Source organism: Vanacampus margaritifer, chromosome 1, assembly GCF_051991255.1.
Source record: "Vanacampus margaritifer isolate UIUO_Vmar chromosome 1, RoL_Vmar_1.0, whole genome shotgun sequence".
Lineage (NCBI taxonomy): Eukaryota > Metazoa > Chordata > Actinopteri > Syngnathiformes > Syngnathidae > Vanacampus > Vanacampus margaritifer.
Window position 1 is genome coordinate 52250888 of NC_135432.1, and position 25935 is coordinate 52276822.

The 25935-nt window shown below is 39.1% G+C and overlaps 1 protein-coding gene across 11 annotated transcripts in view; it reads right to left on the bottom strand.

Moving 5' to 3' along the window:
• The window catches only part of myt1lb (myelin transcription factor 1-like, b), a 136144-nt gene that overhangs the window by 8320 nt on the left and 101889 nt on the right, over nt 1-25935 (bottom strand). For 6 of the 11 annotated variants that reach the window (XM_077585270.1, XM_077584890.1, XM_077585063.1 and 3 more), the window contains 9 exons: nt 21647-21737; nt 16631-16738; nt 15572-15798; nt 13447-13724; nt 5923-6150; nt 3150-3271; nt 2043-2111; nt 1635-1697; nt 1444-1527 (listed from right to left, as the gene is read on the bottom strand). In XM_077585270.1, coding sequence (XP_077441396.1) covers nt 1444-1527; nt 1635-1697; nt 2043-2111; nt 3150-3271; nt 5923-6150; nt 13447-13724; nt 15572-15798; nt 16631-16738; nt 21647-21737 — 1270 coding nt within the window. The remainder of the gene's footprint in view (nt 1-1443; nt 1528-1634; nt 1698-2042; nt 2112-3149; nt 3272-5922; nt 6151-13446; nt 13725-15571; nt 15799-16630; nt 16739-21646; nt 21738-25935) is intronic. The other 5 variants (XM_077585280.1, XM_077585360.1, XM_077584978.1 and 2 more) reach the window with 4 other exon arrangements.

The following is a 25935-nucleotide window of genomic DNA, read 5'->3' on the forward strand; positions in this document are numbered from 1 at the left end:
AAAGTTAACCGGACCTACACGATAACATTCAAGGACACTATTCAGACACCGAACAAAGCCCATTTGAGATATAGAGGAGGTTATTCAGTCATGACTGCACCTGGCAGAAATTGCGATAACACTCACAAGGATACATCCGCAGAACAAAGCTCTACTGAGGAAATGAGGAAATTAAAACAGTTCTGACTAAATCTGGGCAGAAGATACATTTCACTATCTATCTATCTATCTATCTATCTATCTATCTATCTATCTATCTATCTATCTATCTATCTATCTATCTATCTATCTATCTATCTATCTATCTATCTATCTATCTATCTATCTATCTATCTATCTTTCCATCCATCCATCCATAGCTGGGCACGTATAGTCAAATGACGATCCACACTAACAATTTTGAGCCTTTATTGAACCTATTGTAACGTGGAAGGAGGCCAAAGTACTTTGGGAAAACCCACACAAGCACAAGGAGAACATGAAAACTCCACACAAGAAGGTTGGAGTCGCAATTCGTAACCCAAACCTCAGAATTGTGAGTCAGACGTGGTAACCGCTAGTCCACTGTGCTGCCACTTTTATAATGTTCTTACATACTTCAATGCCAGCCAAACATTCCAGCCGTCACACATGTGGTACATCAACCGCCAACAAACATTTACTTTGAGAATAGCCCAAGTGTGTTGTTTGTGTTCTGCACCACAAGAGAAATCAATTTGGCGGCAGGAGTCCGGCCCAAGAAGCCCACTGAGGGATTAAGGTAACGTCCAATCAATCTCTCCCTGCCTCTCTGCTTGCCAATCACTCCCTCCTGCTGGTTCTGTAGGAGCGCCTTAAACAATGCACAGTCTTCACCTCGCCGAACTACAACTCGCCATCATCACGGTTGGTAAATTGTCCTCACATACATCCATGTACATGCAAGATTATGGTGTAATGTACTGTTTAGTTTAATTCACAGTGCTGCCTGGCTCTTGTTTTGGATTTTTCTGTTTATTGTTCATTTTATTTTTTATTATTATTATTATTTAATTCAGTTACTTTATTTATTTTGAAAACAATTTGTTTTAGTTTAATTTTTTGTTAGTTTTATGAGTATTTTCTGAGTGCAACGTGTAAATAAAAGGTCACAGTAAGTGTTGTGTAATAAATTAAAGTGAAATACAATTCCCAAACAACTGTTCAGCCTTCCATCTTCCATACAGCAGTACCAAAATAAATTAAATATAACTAACCCCCGAAAGCTCATGTATGGAACTAAATGACAAAGATGAAAACGAAGGACATTTATTAGTTTGAGTAAGTTTTGTAAATGTAAAATGTAATTTCAGTTAGTTTTCATTTGTATTTTTATTTTGTTAACAATTTTTTTTCTTCAACTTTCATTTTAGAGACTTGTATATAGATTTAAATTTCTCATGGGTGAAGTCATCTTTGTGCTACCTGATTGGCTCTTGGTCTTCCTTGTTCTCTTTACTGTGGATGATCTTTATCCCACTTTTCCTGGCTCGTGGACACCCTGAGAGGCTGCAGATACATTGTTGCAAAACGAAAGACAATGAAGTGTATATATGACACCTGTTGGAAGAGTGCAGTCAGCGGATCTATTTCTGTTAAAGACCGTTTTTATGTACCTTCTGTGAGAGGCGTAGTTGCCAGTGATATGTCCCGAACCATCGCACCCTGGTGTCGGGCACCTGGGGCAGAAAACACAAAAAGGACTCAGGGCCTGGCATCATCTCAATACAAAACATAAATAATAATAATAATAATAATTTTGATTTGCTTGTTAATACAAATTCAACATGACATTTTCAAAAAAGGTCAGACAATTCTCTGCTGGGACGTCACGTCAAGGAAAGTTAATATATTGATTATAGCAGTTACTATATAAGGCAAAGCAAAGAGACTCACTAAATCTCCTTCAATTAATGATTTACTTTCAAACCAAGAGAAATAAGACCAACTTTGTTGTCACTTTGTCTTATTTGAAAACAGACCAAAGGAGAAGCGTAAATCACACAAGTCATCTCACGCCTTACTTGAGCTCTTGCGCGTTGTTGGCCAGCATACTCCGAATACTTTTATCGGCTAATGGACAACCTGAGAGACTGAGAAACACACCCTGACATTAGCAACAAAACAATGATGAGGAACCTCAAGATGTATAGCAAAATTCACAAGAACAAATAGTTGAGAATGCAAAATAGTCATGATATGTAGAAGATGTGTTGCTAGCTGTTGTATTAGTGTCCGAACACGTGCACACATTCCTCACATTGTACCTTTAAAATAATCCATTGGTTACATATTTTCAAAGATTGCCTTGATGAGAAAAGTGACATGGGGTCAAGCGTACCTTCCTGAATGGTATCATCCAAACTCGTGCACAATTTAACACGCTCACTCCGTCATTCTGCTTAAACCGCCTAAACGGTTAAGGCTGAGGCGGGGGAAAAAAAATCTGAGAAGATTTTATGAATGTTAATTTGTAATATTGCATCTCTTACCATATGTAGCCTTTAAACTAGTGTTAGCCTTTTCTGAGGCTGTTAATTGGCCATTTGTCAACGGACGATTGACAGCATAGTCGAGGTAAGCTAAAAACAATAAATAGTAGGAGACCCCCAGGAAAAAAGGAAGTCACACCTTCGAGGTGAAATTGCTCGTCAAGTGACCACTTCCGTCACACCCCGGTGTGGGACATCTGTCACCGAAAAAATAGACAGATTTATAAGGCCAAAAGGAAGGAGAAGAAAATGTGAAAATTGTAGAAAAGAGGTGTTGAGAGATTTTTGTTGGCTTTCATTGTTTCCAGTTTAGCTTCACTGTCTGTGATTCGTTTCATGGTTGGGGTACTGAGATCATTTAGATTTCAGAAGTCATGTAAGACTGAAAGATTCAAATAGAGAAACGACAAGGACGCTTCATTGTGTGTTTTTTTTTTACACCATCTAGCAAATTCTCGTGAGTTTTTAGCTTGGTAAAAAAAAGATTACCCTGACTCAGTGTGCACTAATAGATATAAAGCTACTGAATGAAATAAAATAGTAAGCACAGATAACAGGATGGGAAAGAGATTAATAATGATAGAATGGAGTTTAGATGGAGTGTGTAGGTGTGTACTGCGTAAGACGGCTGACTCTTACGTTATCAGGTCCTTCTTACTCTCCTTGCACTGGGAGTACTTGGGTTTGGGACTGGGCATGTTTACATCTGTGGTGTAGGATCGGTCCTCCAGTAAGTCTTGGAAGGGGTCCAGGTCATCCTGCTGGACACAAAAGGAGATGTAGAAAAGAGAGGAAGAGATGATGTCATACAAAAATTACTTTTTCAGACGACTTTATCACAATCCTACAACGAGTAGGCCCAAAAACCTTGCAACCTTGCAAAGTTTTGATTTAATCTGGAAAGTGTGGAGCTATAAACAAAAAAAAGTTCAAATCAACTCTGTGGGAGTCAATTCCGCACTGCACATTTTAGTGTGTACCACTAAAAAAAACAAAGGTTCAATGTCGCATGGCAATGCGGCATATATGAGATTTTGGGTTCAAATCTCACGTCTGTTCTTTTTATGGAAAGTTTCTATGTTATCCCTAAACTCGTGTGACTTGATAAGTTAGTTTAATTGAACGCTCTAAATGGTAATGTGAGTGTGAATGGTTGCTTGTCTATATGTGCCCTGCAATTGGCTGTTAATAAATCCAGGATGGGATGCCTTTTGCCCAAAGTCAGCTGCTCCAGCTCAACCTTGACCTAAATGAGGGCAAGTGGTTTAGAAAATGGATGGATAGTGGCTCAATGTGGATGTTGATGGATGTTGCTATTGTGCCTACCCTTGCAATCAGAATAGGATCTTCGTTGTGAGCTTCACTGCATGTACAGGTAGGTATTGATTTGTTCTTTTTTAGAACAATTGAGGGAGTTGCCTGTACTTGTTCTTGTAATGCACAATTCAGCCACTAGATGGAAATGCTGCGTCGTCTCACCATTAAAAGCCGCGCTTTGTCTGCAGTATGTGCACTGTGCAACCAGGGCACGACGGCAGTTGATGCAATTCCCTTTCCTATTTTTTTTCTTTCCTTGCCCGCAGTGTAAGTACAGTATGGCTTACGAACAGACAGGTCCAGAAATTGCCCCAAATGATTCCGGTATACCTAAACTGTGAGTGTGTGAGGCTGGCTGGATCATGCAGGCTTCTCTAATTAAAAAGGAAGACAGCAAGCATGCAGGCACGCATAGCAAAAAGTAGGCTAGCTTTGGATCGCACTCAAACATAGACATACACACGCACGCAGACAAAGCGTATGTGGTGGTGGTGGTGGGGGAGAGGGGGTGGGGTGAGAGAGAGGGAGAGAGAGAGAGAGAGAGAGAGAGAGAGAGAGAGAGAGAGAGAGAGAGAGAGAGAGAGAGAGAGAGAGAGAGAGACTGCACATTGGGGCGCCTGTGCACATCGACAGATGCACCCAGCAGTGGTGCATTGATTTCCAGCAGTTCTTTGATGAGATGAGCTATTCCGCCTCCCTCCCAAGGTGCTACTTTGCATAATTCATCTCAGAGAAGAGCAAAATGTGAAAAAAGGTAGCATGATGTGGGGAACATGACACAAACAGAGGAGAAACCTCAATGCATCTTACTACTGACCTCAATTCACTTGCAGATTCGTTCGGAATAATTTTTAAATATTACTGTTTGAGTGTTTCCAAATTTGACAGTGAGTGAAGACAGTGGGCGAGGGACCCAGAAGACATTCAAACAGCAATGCAAATGTTTGACAATGTGGAATCTGTACATGGAGGGAGTGTTTAAGACACGGAGCAGACAGTTTGAAGCATTTGCATCATCAATCTGTGCTGTCCAAAAGCTCCTCCGGCCCAGAAAAATCTCACTGTAATGCTATAATTTACTGTATGTGTCATTACTCTTCATTGCGGCTATTTCAACATCATTGAGTTCATTGTGATTCTTTTTTTTTTAGCAGGAAATTAATCCACACAATGACTGGCATCTATTTAATTTTTTTGTAAGTGTAAGTGTAATTTTGTGTAGCGTTTGTGAGGTCTGAGGTGTGTTGATGTCATGTTCTTCCATACCAAACTCATCCAACCATAACTATATGGATCTTGTTTTGTCATGTTGTTGATTCATTAATCAATTAGGACTGAGCATATTCAATATACAGACACGTCTGTACATCAAATGTTTAGTCGCATGTAAAAGACAAAGCATTCCTTCGCAATGCATTATTTTTTATCTGACTGAAATAATAGTGTGATGATCCAGAATTTCAAGGAATTTTTTAGGTAAAAAATAGGGAAAGGCGAGTACCGTTACCAGTTATCAGTATTGGGCTGATACCTGGTTATATTTCAAAGTATCGGTAATTAAGACTGATACCAGTATTGGCCACTGTCTTTTTTTTTTTTTTGGCCACTGTCTTCTGACCATTTTACAATAAGGAATTAGAAATTAAAAGAATAGAAAATTGCCATTAATTTCATACAATTTTAAGGAAAATTGCTATACTCGGATATCTGTCATTGTTTTTTTTTCTTTAGGAAATTTGATGTATCAATCACAAATTGATATCGGTATCACTGACTAAGGAGTCTAGTACTCGTACTCAAATCGAAAATTGCCATTAATTTTATACAATTTTAAGGAAAATTCCTATATTTGGATATCTGTCATTGTTTTCTCTCTTTTTTTAAAGGAAATTTTATGTATCAAAAGTACTAGTACTAGCAAAAGTTGGTATCGGTATCACTGACTAATAGTCGAGTGCTCGTACTGGTATTGGTCTGAATAAAAGTGGTATTGGGCATTTTTAGTAAAAAAAAAAAAAAAATATATATATATATATATATATATATATATTGCCATATTCATCAAATGAAATCAAATTTGTAATTCTTCTTTTACCTCTTTCTCGTCCTCATCTATTTGTTTGATCTTGGTGTAGTCTACAGGCAGGTCCCAACAGTCGGCAGCGTCGCCCATGCCGTAGCAGCGGGAGCCCAGAAGGGCAGCTTGCCTCTGGGGGGACATGGGTTCTAGCGGGGTGAGCACAGAGTCCCCTCCGCCGCTGCACAGACGCTTGCTCATACTCAGGTCCAATGTACCGTTCTCGTCAACATCCAGGCTGGGACTCTGGATGCGGTGGTGAAAGTGAGAGTGGCGTTTGTGAATGCGTGTGTGTTTGGGGTTTACAGTCCAATGGTAATGGTTGAAGGAGAAATGATATGTCAGGATGCAAAGAAAGAGAGAAGAGAGAGAGAGAGTTTGGATTAAATAACAGTCAAACATACTGCACTTCGGCTATCTCAATGAATAACAAAGCATGTACAGTAACGATGCCCTTGCAATGGGTCAAAAGTGGACGAGGTCATCAGTGCTCAAGGACGAGCGCATCCCTCTGCGAGCATCTCTTTACTCTGTATCTCTCTCTTTCCTTCCAGCCTGCTGTATAGTGTGTCCCATGTTCCGCTCTGCACAGTCACAAGTGGGTGTGCTTGCGCAACTGCGTGTTGCACGCGTGTGACTCTAATGTGAGTGGACGTCATGGGATGGAGGTGGCGGAGGGGTTGAGGGGCTGAGGAAAAGGGGTTGGCTTCTAGAACTGTGATGAGCAGCAATGGCAACTAGACCGCCGCAAACCCAAAAATAGAGACATAACCATGTTGGGCACTAAGTGGGCCACTGCTCACTATTCTATATATTTCTTTACGGCTTCTTCCTCTGTCTCTATCATATTGAGATGATGTATTGTTCATGTTGGGTAAGGTAAGGTGATGTGCCCAAAGAAAAAAACATTTATACGGAAGTGTGGAACTGCCAATGTGGAGTAAATGTAAGCGTATTTAAATATGTTATTTAAGACGATATGTAAATACGCTCAAATGTATGTGTAAGAACGTATAAAGCTACTTGCAGATGTAGGATCATTTAAATACTTGTTGGCTAAATGCTAAAAACTTATTATTATTATTTTTTTTGCCATAAAAAAAAAGAAGTTACTTTTTTGCATTTTGCCTATTTTATACCAATACTGTATGTTTGAAAATTAAGTAAATCATTATTCATCATCATTTTTATGATTTATTATTATGTCTGCAATGCCTGAATTCCGTTCATAATTTTTCCCCATAATGCCATGTCCAAGTCAATACCTTGTGGTATTATGGGAGAAAATGCTAAGTTTTTAGCATTTAGCCTACAAGTACATTCGAACAGTAGGTTTAAACATACTAGCAAATACGTTCAAATATATTGGAATATGTATTTAATGTATTAGCAAATCTGTCTGAACATATTTTCCCGGCAAAAATGTATACTGCACATTGGCAGTTCCGCGTTTCTGTACCTTTACACTATTAGGTAAAGCTGCACAATTTTAAAAAAAAAAACAATACAAGACATATGAAATGCCTTTAAAAACAATAATGTTAAGTTCTGATTGACACTATCACGGAGGCATTTATGTATATTAATGTACTTGTAGTTAGAAATCTAAAACTGTAAAATGCCAAAACGAGATATTTGTAATATTTTGTTCCTCCTTGTGCAACTATTATTACCAAACAATTTGAACAAACTCTTGTTGCAAGTTTAATTCTACACCTGTGCAAACAATGACCACAATTATGCCACTGTCAATCAAAACTGGTGATTATCCTTACATGCCCAACAAATGAGCAACATCTCTTATATCAGATCTGATAACATTTTTGCAGGCGTACCTAATGTTATGGCAAAGCTGTATAACTCTTGATCCACATTTCTCCTCCACCTCTTCCCTTTGACCCCTTTCACAAGTAATAATGCTGATTCTAGCTGACATTGTCGCGGGTTCTCCTGGTGTCACAAGCCTCTGTGATGCACTGACTTCATTGCATTGGGTGAGAAGATTTAGGACTTAAAAATACAGGGTTGTTCTGGAACAAAATAGTCTAACAACAGATCAAATATTGTCATTCTTCATCCTGAAAAAAAAAAGTTCAACATGAAACTACTGTTACATTTATATGAGCAAGATCTGGCTATATTATTAGAAATGATGCCAAATTATGGAGTCATCCTTTATGTATGTAAGAGTCTTGATTGCTTCCAATTACGTTGGGACATTTTACTAAATGTAACATGACAGTCTTCAGGGAAGAAAGCAAGCAATAATGGTTGGATGAATTTGGCGTGGAAGAACCGGAGAACCTAAACATCAACTCGGTCAAACACCTTCGGGATGAATGTTTAGAACAGTCTCATGCAACATTATAACCTCTGATGTCACAAATGCGCCAAATTCGTATTGAGTGGCTTTTCGACCGCCTTGCCAGTGAATGCATCGCAAACAAGAGATCCAAAAGCATGAGTCAACATAATATAATCATGATAACATGAGAGGATGTGCCTCCTCCTTCATTGAACCCTTGTGTGGTTTGACCTCTGCCACCATGTCAAGACCCAAGAGTGTGTTAAACATTCTTAACCAATGTGGTCATTTCATCTGTTTGGGATCTGTAGCAGCTCTTGTCAAGGAAATAAACCTTTTCTAAAGCTTTGAGCTTCAAACTTTGTGCATGTTGGCAAACTGTCACAAATGCTTCTCAGCAGTTTTAAAAGAACTGTACAAACAATGGTTAACACTAGCCCCGAGCACCTACCAACTCAAACAGTCACATTCACATGAGTCATGCACTGCACTGCTTTTTTCGAAGTTGTGATTGAATTAAATGTATTTTTGTAATAATCTAAACTCTTTAGCCTATTCTCGCTCACAATGACGTGACAGGACTGCAAAAGCCAGATGCAATTTATCTTTTTTTTTTCTTCTTCTCCCTTTTAGAACCATAATGCTATGTAACGACATTTCTTCTTTGAGGTAGCTTAGGTACTCCTCATCCATAGAATTCCATCATGTTAGCTAGCGTAAGAACAGCCCTGAAATGTGTCCTCTTATTTTTTGTCAGCTCACGCGAAATATTTTCTTGTAACAGAGAAAATGCTCTGAAAATAAACGCAAGCATGTTTGTGTGTGTTATCTGTAATGAATGTCCCAATGCAATACAGATACTGCTTAACCTGAATATTATCTTATTTAGGTTAAGTAAAGGGACGCTATGGTAGACTATCATTGTGAGAATTGCCTCACTAAAGTTAATATCAGGATAATGTCATTGTATGCAATAACTGATTTCTATTTTAAATATGTTGCATTTTGCATTCCAATTAAAATCTATTTCTTTTTACTGTTTTTATCAGCAATGCCCTCTTTGAGGACCAGTTTCCAAGTCTTAGTTGTGAGTGCATGTTGATGATGATCATTTATCTAGAAAAGAGACTAAATCATAGCCTGCTCAAGAAGAAACTACTCCGGCATTAGATGTTGCTATACAGCACATATCAAACTAATTCATTTGAAATGTTGGCTCCATTACTTTATTGATGTAACTCTGTGCAAATTCGACTGGTCAGGAGCAGCAATATTTTGTACAAGAATAATAAAAATCAACATTTCTCCCCAAGCTCCACCAGTAAAATAAATTCCCTCATGACATTCAAACACTGTACGTCCATTTTAATGAAGGCAATTGATTTGCGGTCAAATGAACCAGAGGACCGAGCCCTAAATAAGAATGACTAAAACAAGAAGAAGGCTCGATTAGTCTGTATGTATGTGTGAAGCGCACTGATAGTCAGAGAGGGGTAGTGTTTGGCACGACCTGAGGTGCTGAGATGAAAGCGGATGAGGAGTCGAGGAGGGGAGAAAAAAAAAGCCCTGTGAAGTCTCCTGTCTTCCCGTCCTGCCCCAGGAGCATCCTGGCTGTCTCACTCCAGCGCAGGACAGACAATGAAATGATTTAGGACCACAGGAAGTCCTGACTGCTTCAGGCATTGTTTTGTTCCCACCAACTTTATTCCTTTCCACTTTGCTTGAAAAGTACGTGGCTTTTGGCATCTCTTCCATTTCCCCCTTCTTTTCATTGCACTGTACTCTTCCACCGCATATCTCCTTCGCTTTTGTACCGTGACATTTAGAAACCGCCCACAAAAAAACCTTCCCTTGCTCGCTTTCCTTATTATCAGTTCGATCGCAGTCTGCGTCGTCAACATTAGCGTCGAGCAAGCATTTAGCGCTCTCGCTCTCCTCACCGCCTCTCGCTCGTTGGCCTGTCACCATTTTCCCGCTCAGCATCTCACATCTCGGCGCAGATAATACGGAAACAGCGTCACCTTATCTCCTCAGAAACGACACACTGGGCTCATGCCGTGTCAAACGACGCTTGGTCCTGCTCCTATCTGATCCCCAGACAGTGGGGGGGGGAATGCCCTGCTGACTCCTATAAGACGTCGCCGTGGAGCTTTGTCTATGCGTGTGTCTGTCTGTCTATTTAGAGCGTACAGGTGAAGTCTCCTTATCTTTTTTAGGTTTCTCAGCTAGCACTTATCTAATGAAAGAAGCATAGAGATCATCTATGTGTGGACATGTCTGTGACTGCTACATGAGAGTGAGTCACAGTTACATGAGGCTGCAGGATTATATCAGGGGACATTTTCAACATTGAGGACCTCCCAAGGGCCATGGGCAACTCAGCACAGGGGCATTGAGTTAAAAAACACAGATCTGTGTATTTTATATTTAATCACTGCCATTGACTGCCATTGACGGCTATACTGTAGACGTCAACAATTCCTTTTCTATTAGTTTAACTTTTTTTTTTTTTTAATTTTTGTTAACAAGAGTATGAAAACCTAGAAAAAAATGTTTATTGTATATTTAGAACAGATATAAAATCGTAAGTTAACTAGTGAAGTCATGCGACAAATTTTAATCGCCTGACGCCCCTAATTTTTAATTAATTAATTATTTTTTTTTAATTTTTAATCTTTTTTAATCTTTTTTTTTTTAAGAAGAAGAAAAGATTATTAAAAAATAGGGGCGTCAGGTGATTATTTTTTTATATTGTAATTAATCGCATGACTTCACTAGTTAACTCACTTTTAATAACACATTTTATATCTAAATGTGCAATAAAAAAGTTATAGATTTTCATACTTTCCACTTAACTAAAGTAGAAAAAATGTTAAACTAATAGAAATAGTTCAAATTAATTTTTGATGTCTATAGACGTCAAAGCCAGTGAATGAGTTAACACAAAGTAACAACTCTTTTGTGCAATTATGAAGTGACACATCGGATGCAAGTTCACTTAATTTGGCTGAAATTTATTTATTAATTATTAATATATCTCCCCTCACTTCCTAGCTCGCTATTGCCTGATTTGACAAACGCTCTTTTATTGTCTGCCTTTTACAATATTCCAAGCAAGTTGATTTGAGTGCTTTTGGGGGATTTTGGGAACAACTCTACTTTTCTGCCTGACCTTTCAACGTGAGCTAGCAGCCTGCACTTACGAAGTTCAGTCCCCTTCAGGGTTATAATAGTTTGGGAATTTTCATTTTAGTTTGTTTTTATTTCATTTTGAGTTTTGTTTTTTAAAATTTAGTTTGTTTTAATTTGTTTTCAGGGTGGTTCTGTTAGTTTTTATTATTTAAAAAAAATGCTTAGTTTTATTTAGTTTCAGTATTAGTTTTTTTTTTATTTTAAATTTGAATTACTTGTGTGCAATTTTTAATAAGCACCATGGTAAAATGAAAAAAGGAACACTTTTCCTACCTTGCGTTACATTTCGGCTTAGTTAAACGAAAAAACAGGCGATCCGAGCCATTGGAGCCAAAAGTCAAGTAGGCAAATTTGTCGCCTTGACGTCATCTGAAGGTGCTTTTCTATTGGCTGCTGCTAGATGATGCCACTTCTGTGTGACACACTTTCAAACTTCTTTACTCTGGTTAATATCGAAATAAATATACCTAAAACCACATTTAAAATCTTCCCCAAAGGCTCATGTATTAAATTAATTACCAAAGACGAAAATGAAGGACATTTTTGCTATAATTATAGTTTTGTAAACATAAAATGTACTTTCAGTTAGTTTTTGTTTTTTAATAATCATTTTTGTTTTTATTTTATTTCGTTAACAAAATTGTTTTTTGAATTTTTGTCTTTTTCGTTAGTTTTTGTTAACTAAAATAACCTTGGTCCCCTTTGGAAATTCCTGGTTGATGTTTGCATGGAGTGAACTCAAGTGCCGCTGACGATTTCAAGCCTTGAAATTCTCTAATAATGTCCAACATACCGTATAAGGCCAATTCGCACGCCACTATGCCAAACATTCTGTGTTTATCTTCATATTTTTGTTTTGCGTTTTTTTCCCCCTCCAATTTTTCGTAGAGCAACTCCATCCAACATTTTTTCGCATTAAAGCACACATGCCTGATATGCATGTACAGACGCTCCCCTACTTACGAACATTCGAGTTACGAACAACTGTACATACGAACATGTACATGCGCGCATGTCAAAAAATGTTCGGAAAGAGATGCTGTAAGTTAGATTTTTCATTGCGCACCTTTTTCCGAGTACTGTAGTGCTTCTTTCCGCCGCTAATACCGACGCTTGGCGCTATGAGAGCTCACCCAGCATTGGAGGCTCAGCAACGTGTCGAGGAGGAGGAAGAAGAAGAAACGCCTGTCGCTCATAGATAAAGCCATCGCACTCTTCGAGCAGCAAGACCCAAATATTGAACGTTGCACAGAGGTTGCAAATCAATTGAATGATGCCATACAGTGCTACCGCATCATTTATGATGAAAAAAGAAGAAAACTGTGCAATCGTAGTTAGATCGCTTCTTTCGGCCAGTTTCTAGTAAATCCTCCAAGGAAGATACTCATCAACCCTCATCTTCTTCTCCACGACCCTCAACCTCTTCCTACATTGAAGTTACGGAGGAGGAAGTAACTTTTGAAGCCCATTCCAGCGATGACGAAGAAAAAATCCTCCTCTTCCTCCTCCTCCTCCTCCATCAAATCCTTAAGCATCGAGTACATCTTCCAAAAGTAAGTTAAACTTCATTTTATTTATCTTATTACGTACATGTACATACTGTGTGTGTCTCTCTCTCTCTCTCTCTAACATACGTAGTACAGTACTGTACGTATTCTCTTTAAACATACATTATAATACAAAATATAGCACTGAAGCAACTTCCGAACAAATTCACCTTACGAACGATCGCTCGGAACGTAACTCGTTCGTAAGTTGGGGAGCGTCTGTAATTGGTACTTTGATTGACAAACGTTCCATCGCCACGTTCTTAACAAGTGCTCACATGCACCTGCTCACTCAGTTGAAAGGTCCGTTGAAGTGCCCATATTTGGAAGTACTGACGAAGCACTACCAGGAAGTAAAAAGTGCGCCTTTTTCCACTTTGCAAAAGTTGTCTTTACTCATTTCAAGAAGAAAGACGAGGGCACAAGATGCCTCTTTCATTGTTGAAAGACAAAAACAAAACACTAATCAACAGGCTTTTGTATCTTCTGGTCTCCTACCTGCGAGCACAGATCCTGGGGCTTTCCCCCCATACCATGGGGCATTTCCCGGCAACGCGTGGACAGGTTGAGGATGGCGGTGGCGGCCATGTGTGCGGCCTCCATGTCGTGGCTGTAGTCGAAGCTGCTCTTGCTGCAGGTGCTGCTGGCGCTGCTGCCTCCGCCTCCTCGCACCCCCCCTCCTCCACCACCACAGCTCAGACTGCTGCTGCTGCTGCTAGGAGCGTAGGTGCTGGTCGTGCTGCTGGCTGAGCTGGAGTTCTTGCAGTAGCGCTTGGCTGCAGAAAACATGGCAGAAAATGAGAAATAATATTTATGTATCACTGTTTTCATATACACTATGAGGTCACTTGACCATTACACCGAGAGGAAGTTAAACTCGTAGATGCACTTTGAGCACTTCTCCTATAAATACTCTACATAGAATACTTAATGTCACATTTGTGCTATTAAATAGAAGAAGAGGATTACAGATTGTTTATCCACATTTCAGGCTTAAGAGGAAACTGGCTTTGGTTGTTCATGGTCCAAAATGAAAAACAGCCGGTTTACCAGGTTGTCACCAAAATCAAACAGACAAATGTGATATCTGCGTACAGTGCAGACAAGATGATAGTGATGTGGCCTTGGATGACAACAAGCCCAACACATTATGGTCATTGCTTGGCTTTCTTCTGGCTTTGATAGAAAATACTTCTGTTCTCTGATGAAGTGCCACAAAATGTTTCTGAATTTGTTGTGTATAAAAGACTTCTCAACAAGGCATTATAGAGTTGGATTATGTAAAAGCACTTGAATATTGAGTACTTACATAAATGTCAGTCCAAGTTTAATTTGTGGTGCCATAGAAAAGTTCAGCTCTATAACTCTGAATCAGGTTTTGTATTTAAATTATTATTATTTTAACTACTGGGTACGTACAATAGGTGTGATGTCGATAGTAGAGATACATATGTACATTGAATTAAAAGAAGAAAATGGGACAAAGCAGAGCTAAAGCAGGTCATACACTATAATCACAGGTAAGTTGCATGTGTCGATTATGGCTCTTCAAACACCGGCCGAAATAATCAGCCACATCGAATAAAAACAAAAAAACAAAATATAAATGCAAACCCCAAATATTCTTTTAAAAATGCTGATAAACATTCAAAATGTTTTTGTTGTTCTTTTATGAAAAACGGGGCGAAATGTGGATAAAAATCCGTTTGAGGAACAGGAAAAATTGAAAATATGAAAAAAATATATGAAAAAAACTCATTAACACCCATGAATATGCTAATCTATGAGTGCTGAACTGCAGGGGTCGACTGTTGTTTTAATTTGTAATATCACCGTTCACCACTAGATGGCAGACATGTTTTAGTTGCACCAGAGCCGTATATAGAGACAGTTTGGCCAACTCGGTTTCAGCAGACAAACATAGTACCTCCATTACATTAACATTTTGAGTGAGATGATTTTTGTTAAAAAAGAAAAAGAATAACACGTAAGGGGTTCAACTAATAGATGGATGGATTAAGTTCTCGATGGTTTCTAGTTCAACAGGTATGTGCCGCCCTTCAATGGTAATTTTTATGCAAGAGAGCCTTTTGTAATGGAAACCATGGGGGGAAACCTGGGAACTGAAAAGGAACAGTATTTTTTTAACTCTATATTTAGAGTTGATACCTGCAATTCACTAGAAATTGAGATTCAACCCATGAATAGCAAAAACCCAACCATTGAAATGCATTTTAGAGGGAGTGGGTGTAATAATTGTGCATTATATATTTGTATTAATCATCTAATTAATCGGTATTTTTTTTCCTGCAAAATATCGGTATCGGCACCGGTCTAAAAAAATCCACACAAGTCGGACCCTAATCCGCTGTGCACAGTTCAGAATGTTGCGAAAACAAATAAAGAAAAACATATTTTGCCATATGTGGGCTCACAATGACAATGCTAAAAACAAACAAGAAGAAAGCAACCTTGCAAAATGGACACTCGAAAACTATAAAAATACATATAGGGACATTAAGACCTTAGCTGAGCTTAGCTTCATTAATTGGTTGTTTGAAATGATAAGCAAATAGCCTTCTCAGATATGGTGAACATAAAGACAGTACGGGCGAAATATTACCGTCAAATCCTTTCGGAGAGGTATCCCTGTGCCCGTGAATCTTGGGTGCAATGGCCCGTTTCCCGTACACTTGGTGGTTGTTGGTACCCTCGAAGGCGCTGTAGTCAAAGCTGGTCTTGGAATATTTCTCCAGCTCCTTGGCCAGGTTGGATCGGGGCGTGCTGGTGGAAACATTGTTCTTGTCACCATACTGAGGATAGTCCAGTTGTTTGACAAAGCACATAGGCCTGGAAAATAAATGACGAGGGGGTGGAAGTTGGACTGAGCCACTGAAAATTGCCCAAGGGAGGGGGAGGAAATTTGGCTTCAAGTGGGCAGACTCAAAGGAAAGCGCAGACGGTTGGCAATACTCCAGGATTGAAATACGGAGGATGATGCTGGTAAATGGCTGCTCTTTCACAGAAAGGATATTCCCTCCATTTGCCATTGCTTGTGTCTCTTTCTTAACCTCCACTGCCAAAGAAAAATAAATGGAGTTTCTTTCTTTCTTTTTTTTTTTACACTTGCTATTGTTTTATAATTTGATGAACATAATCATGTGTAACAAACCATGTTCCTTGTAAGGAAGCGATGAAGTGCAAGTTCTTACGTTTATTTTCACTCATATCTAAATATGAAAATTGAAATTACATTTAAGTATTTCTATGACTTTAAAACTAATACAAAAAACAACAACCTGTGCTACACTATGATAAATGTAACTGCATTAAGGGAATTCGTCTTCGATAATGAGACAAATGTGGCCGCAGTCTTTTGGAAGTATTCGCTGAAGGATACAACATAAAACAAAAAGCACTTCAAACCTGAACAGCTTTAAGAAATGCAAGAAGAAAAGGAACAAAACATTTCAGCGTGACAGAAATCATTCAACAAACATGGAGCCTCTTAATTAACATAGCGAGAACATGTATCAAACATTTGAAGTGAATTCATCAAATGGCAGAACAAACGCTAGTTTTATCTTTTTATCTTCCACTGTGAAGTTGCCAAAACTTTTGACAGCTACTGTTGTTTGAAGACCACCTGATGAGGATTAAGGGAAAAGCTAGTCGCTTCTACCTTAAGACTCTGTCAGAAGCCGGGTTGGGTTTGGAGCCGTCACAGCTCTGGTGCTTCTCCTGGGCCTTGGCCAGTTTCTCGGCTGCAGCAATGGGGCATCCAGACAGACTGAAATATAAAAACGGTCTCAACATTGGCACACTACAAAACCTTACACACAATTTTGAAATTCTGATCTTAATGTACAGTACGTGTTCTAAAAGGTGATGATTGTTAATGTGCTCGTCTGACAAACTGATTCTCACGTGGCTGCTTCAGAGAGTCTGTGAAATAATATTAGAGTATCCAGGATGTTTCTTGTTGAGAAGCTCACAATATTTGTCTGCATAGATTTTGCCATTGATCTTGCAATTGATAAGAATTAAAAATAAGACACATTATACTTATTATTAGTATTCTTAATCTTTTATTATTGTTACTCTCACCAATAAGAAACAATTAACTTCCACTCGTTTTCGTGAACGTGCTGTGATTATTTTTTTGTTTATTCATTTTGCCGCTTATTTCTGAATATTAAAACAGGCATCGCATAGACGACTGTTTCTTAGGACCTCACACTGGCCACAAACACCACGCTGTAAAAAAAGATGTGTTTGCTAAAATAAAAACAAAGATGTTGCTATTTCCAAATATATTTTAAAGTATATTTCAATTCAGCTTTCACAGCAACAAGACGTATATAGCGGGAAAAAAAAGTTGTATTTACTATATAAAATTACAGCATGGGAAGACTCATGCCTATCATGCTGGTGTTTTCAATTGAGGGTCGGAATTTAGAGCTCACGACACTAACGTCAGAATTGTGTGCTCCCAGTGCTTCTTAGCCTTACAAACGTACAAAATCCATGTAACGATTAGGGATGCAACAATATCCAAACGTCAAAATAAGATATTATCACGATATATGAACCTCACGACACGAAAATTATCACAATATTGTGTGGAGGTTGGCGATATTATAAAAAAGCTCACGATAACGTTCAAAAACTCATGATATTATAAATAAAAGCTCATTATATTGAAAAATGCGCAATATTGTATTTTTGTACACAATAACTGCAGTGACGAAAGATAAATCTATGCCAGTAGGCTTGACGCTCTCCGCCATCTTGAATGAATGCAACCTGTGTTCCTATTAGCTCAGTGTTGCAAAGCATCATGGTCGACGTAGTCCAGGATGCTGTGTTTGGCTGAAGCAGGCTAAAAGTAATATTTTTAACAGGTGTACTGCTTTTAATATCGTAACATGATGACAATACCGTGGCAATTTTTATGCAATCATGATATCGCGATATTGTGATATCCCCGTTTTCATAATACCCCTAGTTAACTATAGTGTTTACATGAGTTGCAGATCCTGTAGCATCAGTTTTGTCATCTTGTAAGATTGGTCTGCCTTGCTGAGTTGGAGATCTAACTTCAGGAAGAGGGTTGATTAAAATTCTGACTCAGAGGTACAAATGCCCGTCCCAATGGAAGAGCAACATTAGTCCTATATTTTCACCAGAGAATTTTGTCGCCTTACGTGGTGAATGAGACATATCGTGGTCTTTATGAAATAAAGGGGAATGAGTGTACTCTGTCCGTACTGCCATCTGCGTCCATGCCATATGGTAAATGAACAAATCCGTTTTTCCCACAAATTCTCATCCAATCATCCTTTTTTTATATCGCTTGTCCTCATTCGGGTGGTGGGATGGGCTGGAGACTCGAGACAGGATGCACCCTGAACTGGTTGCCAGTTGCAACTACACTCACTTTCACACCAACTGACAATTTGAGATCTCTCAGTAGAAGAAGTGGGGACAACACGCAAACCCTACATAGAAAGGCAGATATTCTAAACCCAAACATATACAATATCTAAGTTAAATCTGTTTGTCCAGAGGACTATTTGTGAAATCAGGGATCACAGATATTCATCCTTAATGTGTCTAATGATATCGAGGTTGGAGACATCAAATTCTTCCACACCAAATTCAACCAACTCTGCTTACCCACTTTTGCACATTTATTTTGTGAAAGTAAGATTCCTTGTTAAGCCCTTAAATTAATAAATAAGAGGTACAATATGGCCCAATCGCAAAATGCACATGCAGAAAGAATCAGGCATGGAAATATACCTGCTATGGCTTAGTATAGAGTGCAAATGTCCTGACAACTAACTGACCAAAAGTGACAAAAGTACACGGTGCGATCCTTAACCTCCATTTTCCTCTGCGCTGGTCTGTCCAATGTAAGGCCTCACAAAATGCACTTTGACAGTGGCCTGAAGCCAATGTGGAGCTGTGCTCATGAGCACCTGTCACACGACGCCCACAAATGCGTGCGTGTGTGTGCATAGAATCGCTATAATTTTTTTGACGGCCAAAGTGAAAGTTTATAGCTGGTGTGGATGTACGTGCCTATTTGGCGCCCGAGTGGTGTCACTGAGCGCGCACTATGGGGGCACTGCGGTCTTCCCAGGTCTGCACCTTTGCTGTCACCCCGGCTGAGTGGCAGAAAGGTGCTAATAGCTGCTGCTATGCCCCAACTCCCTGAGCATCTGCTGTGGGTGACTCCTTTTTCACTATAACCCTCACCCCGTCTGACAGCAAGGCTATTTTTGTTTCTCCCTCCAAACTTACGCCTGATAGATGCCATTTTTTCCCCTACCGGCGACTGTTGAATGATTTATGCTTTAGCATGCATGAGCCGATGCATTGTAATCAGTCTCATTTGAAATAGCGAGAGGAACAACTTGAAACCCTCAGAGAGTGAAGATTTTCATGGTATTAGTCAGTTACACAATCAGGTCAACATTTAGTATTTTAACAGCTAAAATTTCACCTAGTTCAAAGAGAAGAACATATCATATTATCCTCCATATGAACAGCAAATGACAACCACATTTGAAGAGATGAGCACGTTAGATTTCAAATTACTGCCCATTCTGGCTCAGTTAGGGAAAACATACTTAGATTTTTCTGATGAGAATTTCTGATTTTCACAGATCCAACTTAAATGGTTAGCTCTATGCTCCCTCTCTCAATGTCAAACTCTCTTTTTTTTGTATTTTGTCCCTCTGGATTCACCATGTATATCCTGCCATCCATCTGGTGTCACCAATTTCCTGTATGGTTGCTAGCTTCACTTTGTCTCGTTGGCTTGACCTGACACTTTGGTGTCTTAGCCACTCATCTTCTTTCCTCCGCTTGCGCCTTGCTTAGTTGTGCCTTGTGATGAGTTGAGGGCTACACAGTAAAGTACATTTTACACAAAACAGACTATATTTATAAAAAAATCGACTTGTTTATTTTTTATTTTTTTCAATCATGCTGTTAGGAATGTTAAAAAACATTATGTGGTGTTTTCAAATTTCAAAGATATTTATTTTCACTTTACTGGGACTTTAAGTTTCATATCACTATAAAAAAGGGGGAGTGATGGTTACTTGGGGAAAAAAAAAGGGGGGGGGGTCAAGTTTTCCACTTAGAAATTCTAAGTAAAATTTACAAGGAGAGTTTTTGAGCACATTTTACTAGTTTATCAAAACAAACAAACAAACAAACAAAAAAGTACTTAGGGGTTTTGGAAATAGCTCACAACCTTCAACTTGGGAGACAGTTGCCACCTGAGCTACGCCACTCCTACGTTTTGTTAATATATTGTTGGTGTGTTCAGAGAGAAGACAAAAAACTGCTCTCGGAGGTACGAGGATTCCACCTGACACCAGCAATTTACTAACACACAGTAGGAGCGGCACCTCTCAGGGGGTAGATTGGCCGTCGCCCGTCTCAAAAGGTTGTAGGTTTGTTCTTCAACCCTTGAGTGACTTTCTTTCGTTCTTTCTTTTACTAGTAAAATGAATTCGAAAACTCTCCTTACAAAATTTACTATGAATTTCTGAGTGACACATTACTATGTTTTTCATGGGCAAGGCAAATTCTCTCGTACACAGTAAAAATGCTTAGAGTAAAATTAACTAAATATTTGACTCTCTTCCAAGTGTTAATTTTACTTTGTTTAGACTGGGACCATCTTTTTTGAGTAACAATGCACTCTACGAAATTTACCATGTAGATTTAATTGCAAATCTCAGGCCGTAATTGGGATTTAGTGCCCAATATAATTTTTTGTTTATTTACATCTGATCAATATCCAAACCTGCTGTGTTAACAGTGTTTATGTTGCAGTTGCATTGATGTCAAATTTATATCTTATTTCATTTTATCTTTGGTATAGACTTGACATGTTATGTTATGTTATGTTATGTTATATAATGTTATGTATGTATCTTCTGTCTCCCGCATGTACAAGTCTTGAGATTTGGTGTAATGTCTGTATGTGTGGCATGTGAAAGTTTTTTTTTCCAGGCTTCTACTATGCTCCCCTTTGGGAGGCATGGCTCCAACCTTGTCTTTCTCCCCCTCCCCCTCCCTTGTGTCTTCCCTTTTTATCGAAGATCTTGGGGGGCTTGTCCTGTCTTCCTCTGTCAGTGTTTTTCATGTTTCTTGAATAGGTTGTGCCTGTTAAGTGAAAATGTGTTGTTCTGTACTTGTGCATGTGCAATGAGAATAAAGAAAAGTGTTTAGTTTTTTTTTTTTTACATTTTGATGTTAAAATCTGGACAAGAATTCAGTACAAAATATGGACTTTTAAACTAACGATGTTGATACATTGTTGTATAACTTCCTGAATATGTGGAGTCCTCACTATGTGTTAATTGCAACATATTGACACACTGTATAACATTCCTCGTGGATGCATAAAAAAAAAAAGAAAAGAAAAAAACACTGCAGACAAAAACAAACATATCAATAAAGAAACCAGCGAGCAATGAAAACAACACAACATCCCTGATGGAGGTAATGATCCCATCAAGCCAACATTATGATCATAATCAACACACAAAATAATAATTGAATGGAAGAAAACGTCAAATCAAGATCTCATGTCCGTATGAACTGAAACAAGATCCCACAGAAAAAAGGGACACGGATCGAGCCTGTTCCTTATGGGCAGGCTGTCACTTACCTTCTGTGGGAGTTTCTGTTGCTATTGACATGGCCGCGTCCAGTGCAGCCGGGCGTAGGACACTTAAGAACGTTCTCATACATAGCCACAACTTCATAGCGACAGGAGACAGGAGTGAGAAACACGGAAGGTTAGGAGCCCCTCGAAAACCACGCATGAGTTCTATTAGTGTGTAAGCTTGGCATTATAAACATCATTAAGAAATGAGCCTGCGTGAACCCAAATGACCTCTTCTTCATTTTAATGAACGCTAGTTTGAAAGGGCAGGCAAGGTTTCCCACCATATTGCTTCCACTTATCCGAGCCTTTCAAATTAATATTCATGCAATAGGCACGGTCATGAATAAAAAGGGGCCATTTAGGTTCAGCAAGACACAGAAATGGAGGGGGGAATTGGGGCCATGCCGAAAGCAGATTCAACAAACAGCAGACACTCATGCAAAACACATGTCTCTAAATCAATAGAAGATCCCTTCCCTCTGTTATTTGCTCTTTGGTATCACGGGCACGTTGTTGGCGTAGACGGCGTGGTCCACAATACCGTTTACCATTAAAACAGTCCATAACTGTCTCACTCCCCGTGGCAACCAGCCAATTAGATTAATGATCTATGGATGTCTGAGAGGAGCTGTCGGAGCACCGCAAGCAGGGGCGCGGGCGGGGAAGGGTCGTCTCGACACCGTGGCATGCGGGGCCAAACCCCATCGGCGTCAGCTTCATCATTATCACCCCCTTAAACTTTCACCCCTCATCATCCTTTTTCCCTTACATACTAATTGGTGTTGGGTGCAGGTAATTGGAAAAAGCCTGCCACCTCAACATGCCACAAGCCAATACATTATGCATATCCTAGATTTGTCCTGCCCTCTGCAAAGAGACAGGAAATTGAAGCAGCACATAATAGTCTTAATCAAATTGCAAGATAGGAAGAAAAAAGGGAAGGAATACAAAGATGCAAACTGTTTGTGGGAGCAAACGCACTGTGCGTTACATATGCAAATGACACTGAAAACTAACAATCAATTCTAACAGTATTATAAAGAGAAAAAGAACGCTAAAATGAGCAAACGGTGAAGGGAATTAATGAATTTGAGATATAATTTAATTGTCATTTTTCACATTTCCCAAGGAGCTGTCTGGCTGCACTGTGTGATTTCCCAATTAAATGAAACCACTGCATTAATAAAACATAATCTATCCAGCACAGCAAATGCATTAAGAGCGAAAGAGAACCGCCTGTCGCTGAGTCTGCCCTGCAGGTAGTCACTTGCGTGCCATGTTGTCATCTTTACCTTTAAACGAGTCGAGCCAAGACTCTGTTTGTGCGGGACTATTGAGCACATATTGACAGGAAGCTAGTGATTGGCTGACGGTGCAGAGACTTAATGAATGAAGCAGGTCACCTTTTGGATGTCACGAGACACACGCAGTCTTTGTGTTCGACTTCAGCATCCTTGAGCACCAAAGGCAAGGGCACGTCCACTCATCGACAACAACATGAGGTACATTCGCACCATGTAATGATGTTCAATCAACTCCGGTTGAACTCACATTGTCAGGTAAGAAGGTAAAAATTTGGTCATGTTGTTGTTCGTGGAGTAAAATTAATATAAGTGTGAGTAGTGTTAATTTTATCTGCCATTTTTAAATGTCATCTCAGTTTTGGTCCAATTTCAATCATGCTTGTTTTTTTATCATAGGTAGTCAACCTCATCCCGTTTTTATGTAGTCCATTTTTAGTCAAGAAAACATAATTTTATTCGCCTATAGTCAACAAAAACTGTCATTGTTTTAGTCTAGTTTTAGTCAGTACAAGGGCCGTGAGATCGAGTCTGGGCTTTGGCCTTCCTGGGTGGAGTTTGCATGTTCTCCCCGTGCTTGTGTGGGTTTTCTCCGGGTACTCTGGTTTCCTCCCACATTCCAAAGACATGCATGGCAGGTTAATTGAATACTCCAAATTGTCCATAGGTGTGATTGTGAGTATGGTTGTTCGTCTCTGTGTGCTCTGCGATTGGCTGGCAACCAGTTCAGGGTGTACCCCGCCTACTGCCCGAAGACAGCTGCGATAGGCTCCAGAGCCCCCCGCGACCCTTGTGAGGAAAAGCGGCTAAGAAGCTGGATGGACAGTCAGAACAATTATTTTACCCCTATATATATATTTTTTTTTTGGGGGGCAGCAGATCATGTTGAACATTTCAGACCTAAAACTATTTCACATAAAATGTTCTCTCATCTTTTTGATGAAAAAAAAACTTTACACACAATTACAGCGTATCAACAAGTGGCGACTATGGTTCCATGCTATGAACTAGTAAGCTAGCTAGCATTAATTAGCGGTCAAATTATTATTATTATTATTTTTATTCTAACCGTTGGATTCATGTTATATCATAACTACAATTTATCTCAGAAAAAAGCAAAAGTTTAATTTACTTCTTTTTTTTTTTAACCTTTCACCGTGAATCCACCACCTGTCTGTCCCATGTGTTTGTGCATGTTGCACTCGCTATCTCGAGATTTGAAAAGGGGTGACAGATTAACAGAGACAAGATTTTACAAAATCCTATAATATTATATCTTGTTTTTGTTCATGAACTAAAATGTCCAGTTTTTATTAAATGAAGTAGCGGCAGTTAGTCCCAGTTAATATTTATCAATGAGTGTTTTTGTCTAGTCTAGTCTAGTTTTAGTCCGGTGGGAAATGTGTGTTGACGAAATTATTTTAACACTAATTGTGAGAAATAATCTATGAAGTGAAGTGGAATGAAGTGAGGCTAAATTTAAATCTTGTTAACAGCTTGTACATTGTATACTTAAATGTAATGCAACACAACATTTGTTCAAATTGTAATGAAGTGAGAAGTGCGTATTATACGCGTACATACAGTACAGTACATGTGTTCTTGTGCACGCACAACAAACAGTCAAGCCGCCATATAGGTTTAAGAGCAGTGTGGCAGCATGTCAGCCTCTAACAATGTGTAGGAGCAAGTTTATGCAACAAAATATTCGCTAACCTGCTTTGAGTCACATATGAACTTAATGGACATCCAACTCCTAATCCATAGGGCTCAATGTGATGTCAGTCAATCCTGTGCATCTTGACAGCTTCAGCTCTTCAGACTTCAGGTAAGGCTATCCATAAGTGCTAAGTGCTAAGTGCTAACGGTGCCGTCTTTTTTCGATTCAGTCACCAAATGAACGTGGTTTTATAGCGCGTGTTGTCACAAGTCTGTGTGCACTCTTCCAATCGCAATAATTTTCAGGTCGCCATCCGGGTAAATGGTACCGTAAACTGGCGAACCCTAAAGCTAAGCGCTGTGTATATATTTGTAATATATTTATGTATGTATCACTGGCTGGCTGTTGTCAGTGGCCACTCAATAAACAAGCAGGTTGCAGTAAATAGAACTGCTCGATTTTCCTAATTTATCCAAGGCTTCAAAGCTTTTGTATCGACACAATAAATTGAACACGCTTGAAATTTATACTTGACAAATGGTCAAAAATATCAAAGGTGAGAAAGTTATGAAATCCCTCTGATGCTCTGAATTAGATGTTTTTTTTGTGATCCTGACTGTGTGTTTTAACGTTTTACATTACATCCTAATCACAAATGGGGTTGGGGTTTTGTGGTATGAATGGTTGTCTGATTTCATGTGTTCCCTGCAATTGACTTGTGACCAGTTTAGGGTCTAGTCCTCTTTTCAACCGAGGTCAGCTGGGATAGCACCATAGGTCCAGCTCTCCACAACTCTAAACAGGATAATTACTTTTATAAACATTTTATTTTTGGAAAAACAAAAAAAGCACAAAAAAAAGAAACAAACCCTTGAGAGTCTATGTTAGAGAATGTCGAACGCTTTGGCAACATGAAACTAAACCTGTCATCACTGCATTCTTATTCCCATTTAAAAGTGTACTGTATCCCCAGATGATGAACAGTCAAGTGTATTGCTCATACTGAAAACCTACAAAAGGAGGCCCAATCAACATAAACAAGAAAATATCAATCACAAATACGAAACCTTTGGTTGCTCTTGATCTGTGTTAAGGTCAAATGCTCCAAATGGTGTTTTCTGTGAGAACCTTCCTGCCAATTATAGACGCTGCGTTCCACAGACCAAGTGTCATCTGTGGCACCGGTGGTCTTTACAAGCCTTTTTGTAATGGTAACTAATTTCGTAGCCATTATTAAAACCCTCTTTTATTTTGATTGTGCTCTCTGTGACAGCAGATCATATCTTGAATTTCACTGGGCCCATTAATAAAACACATAAACTGTCCTT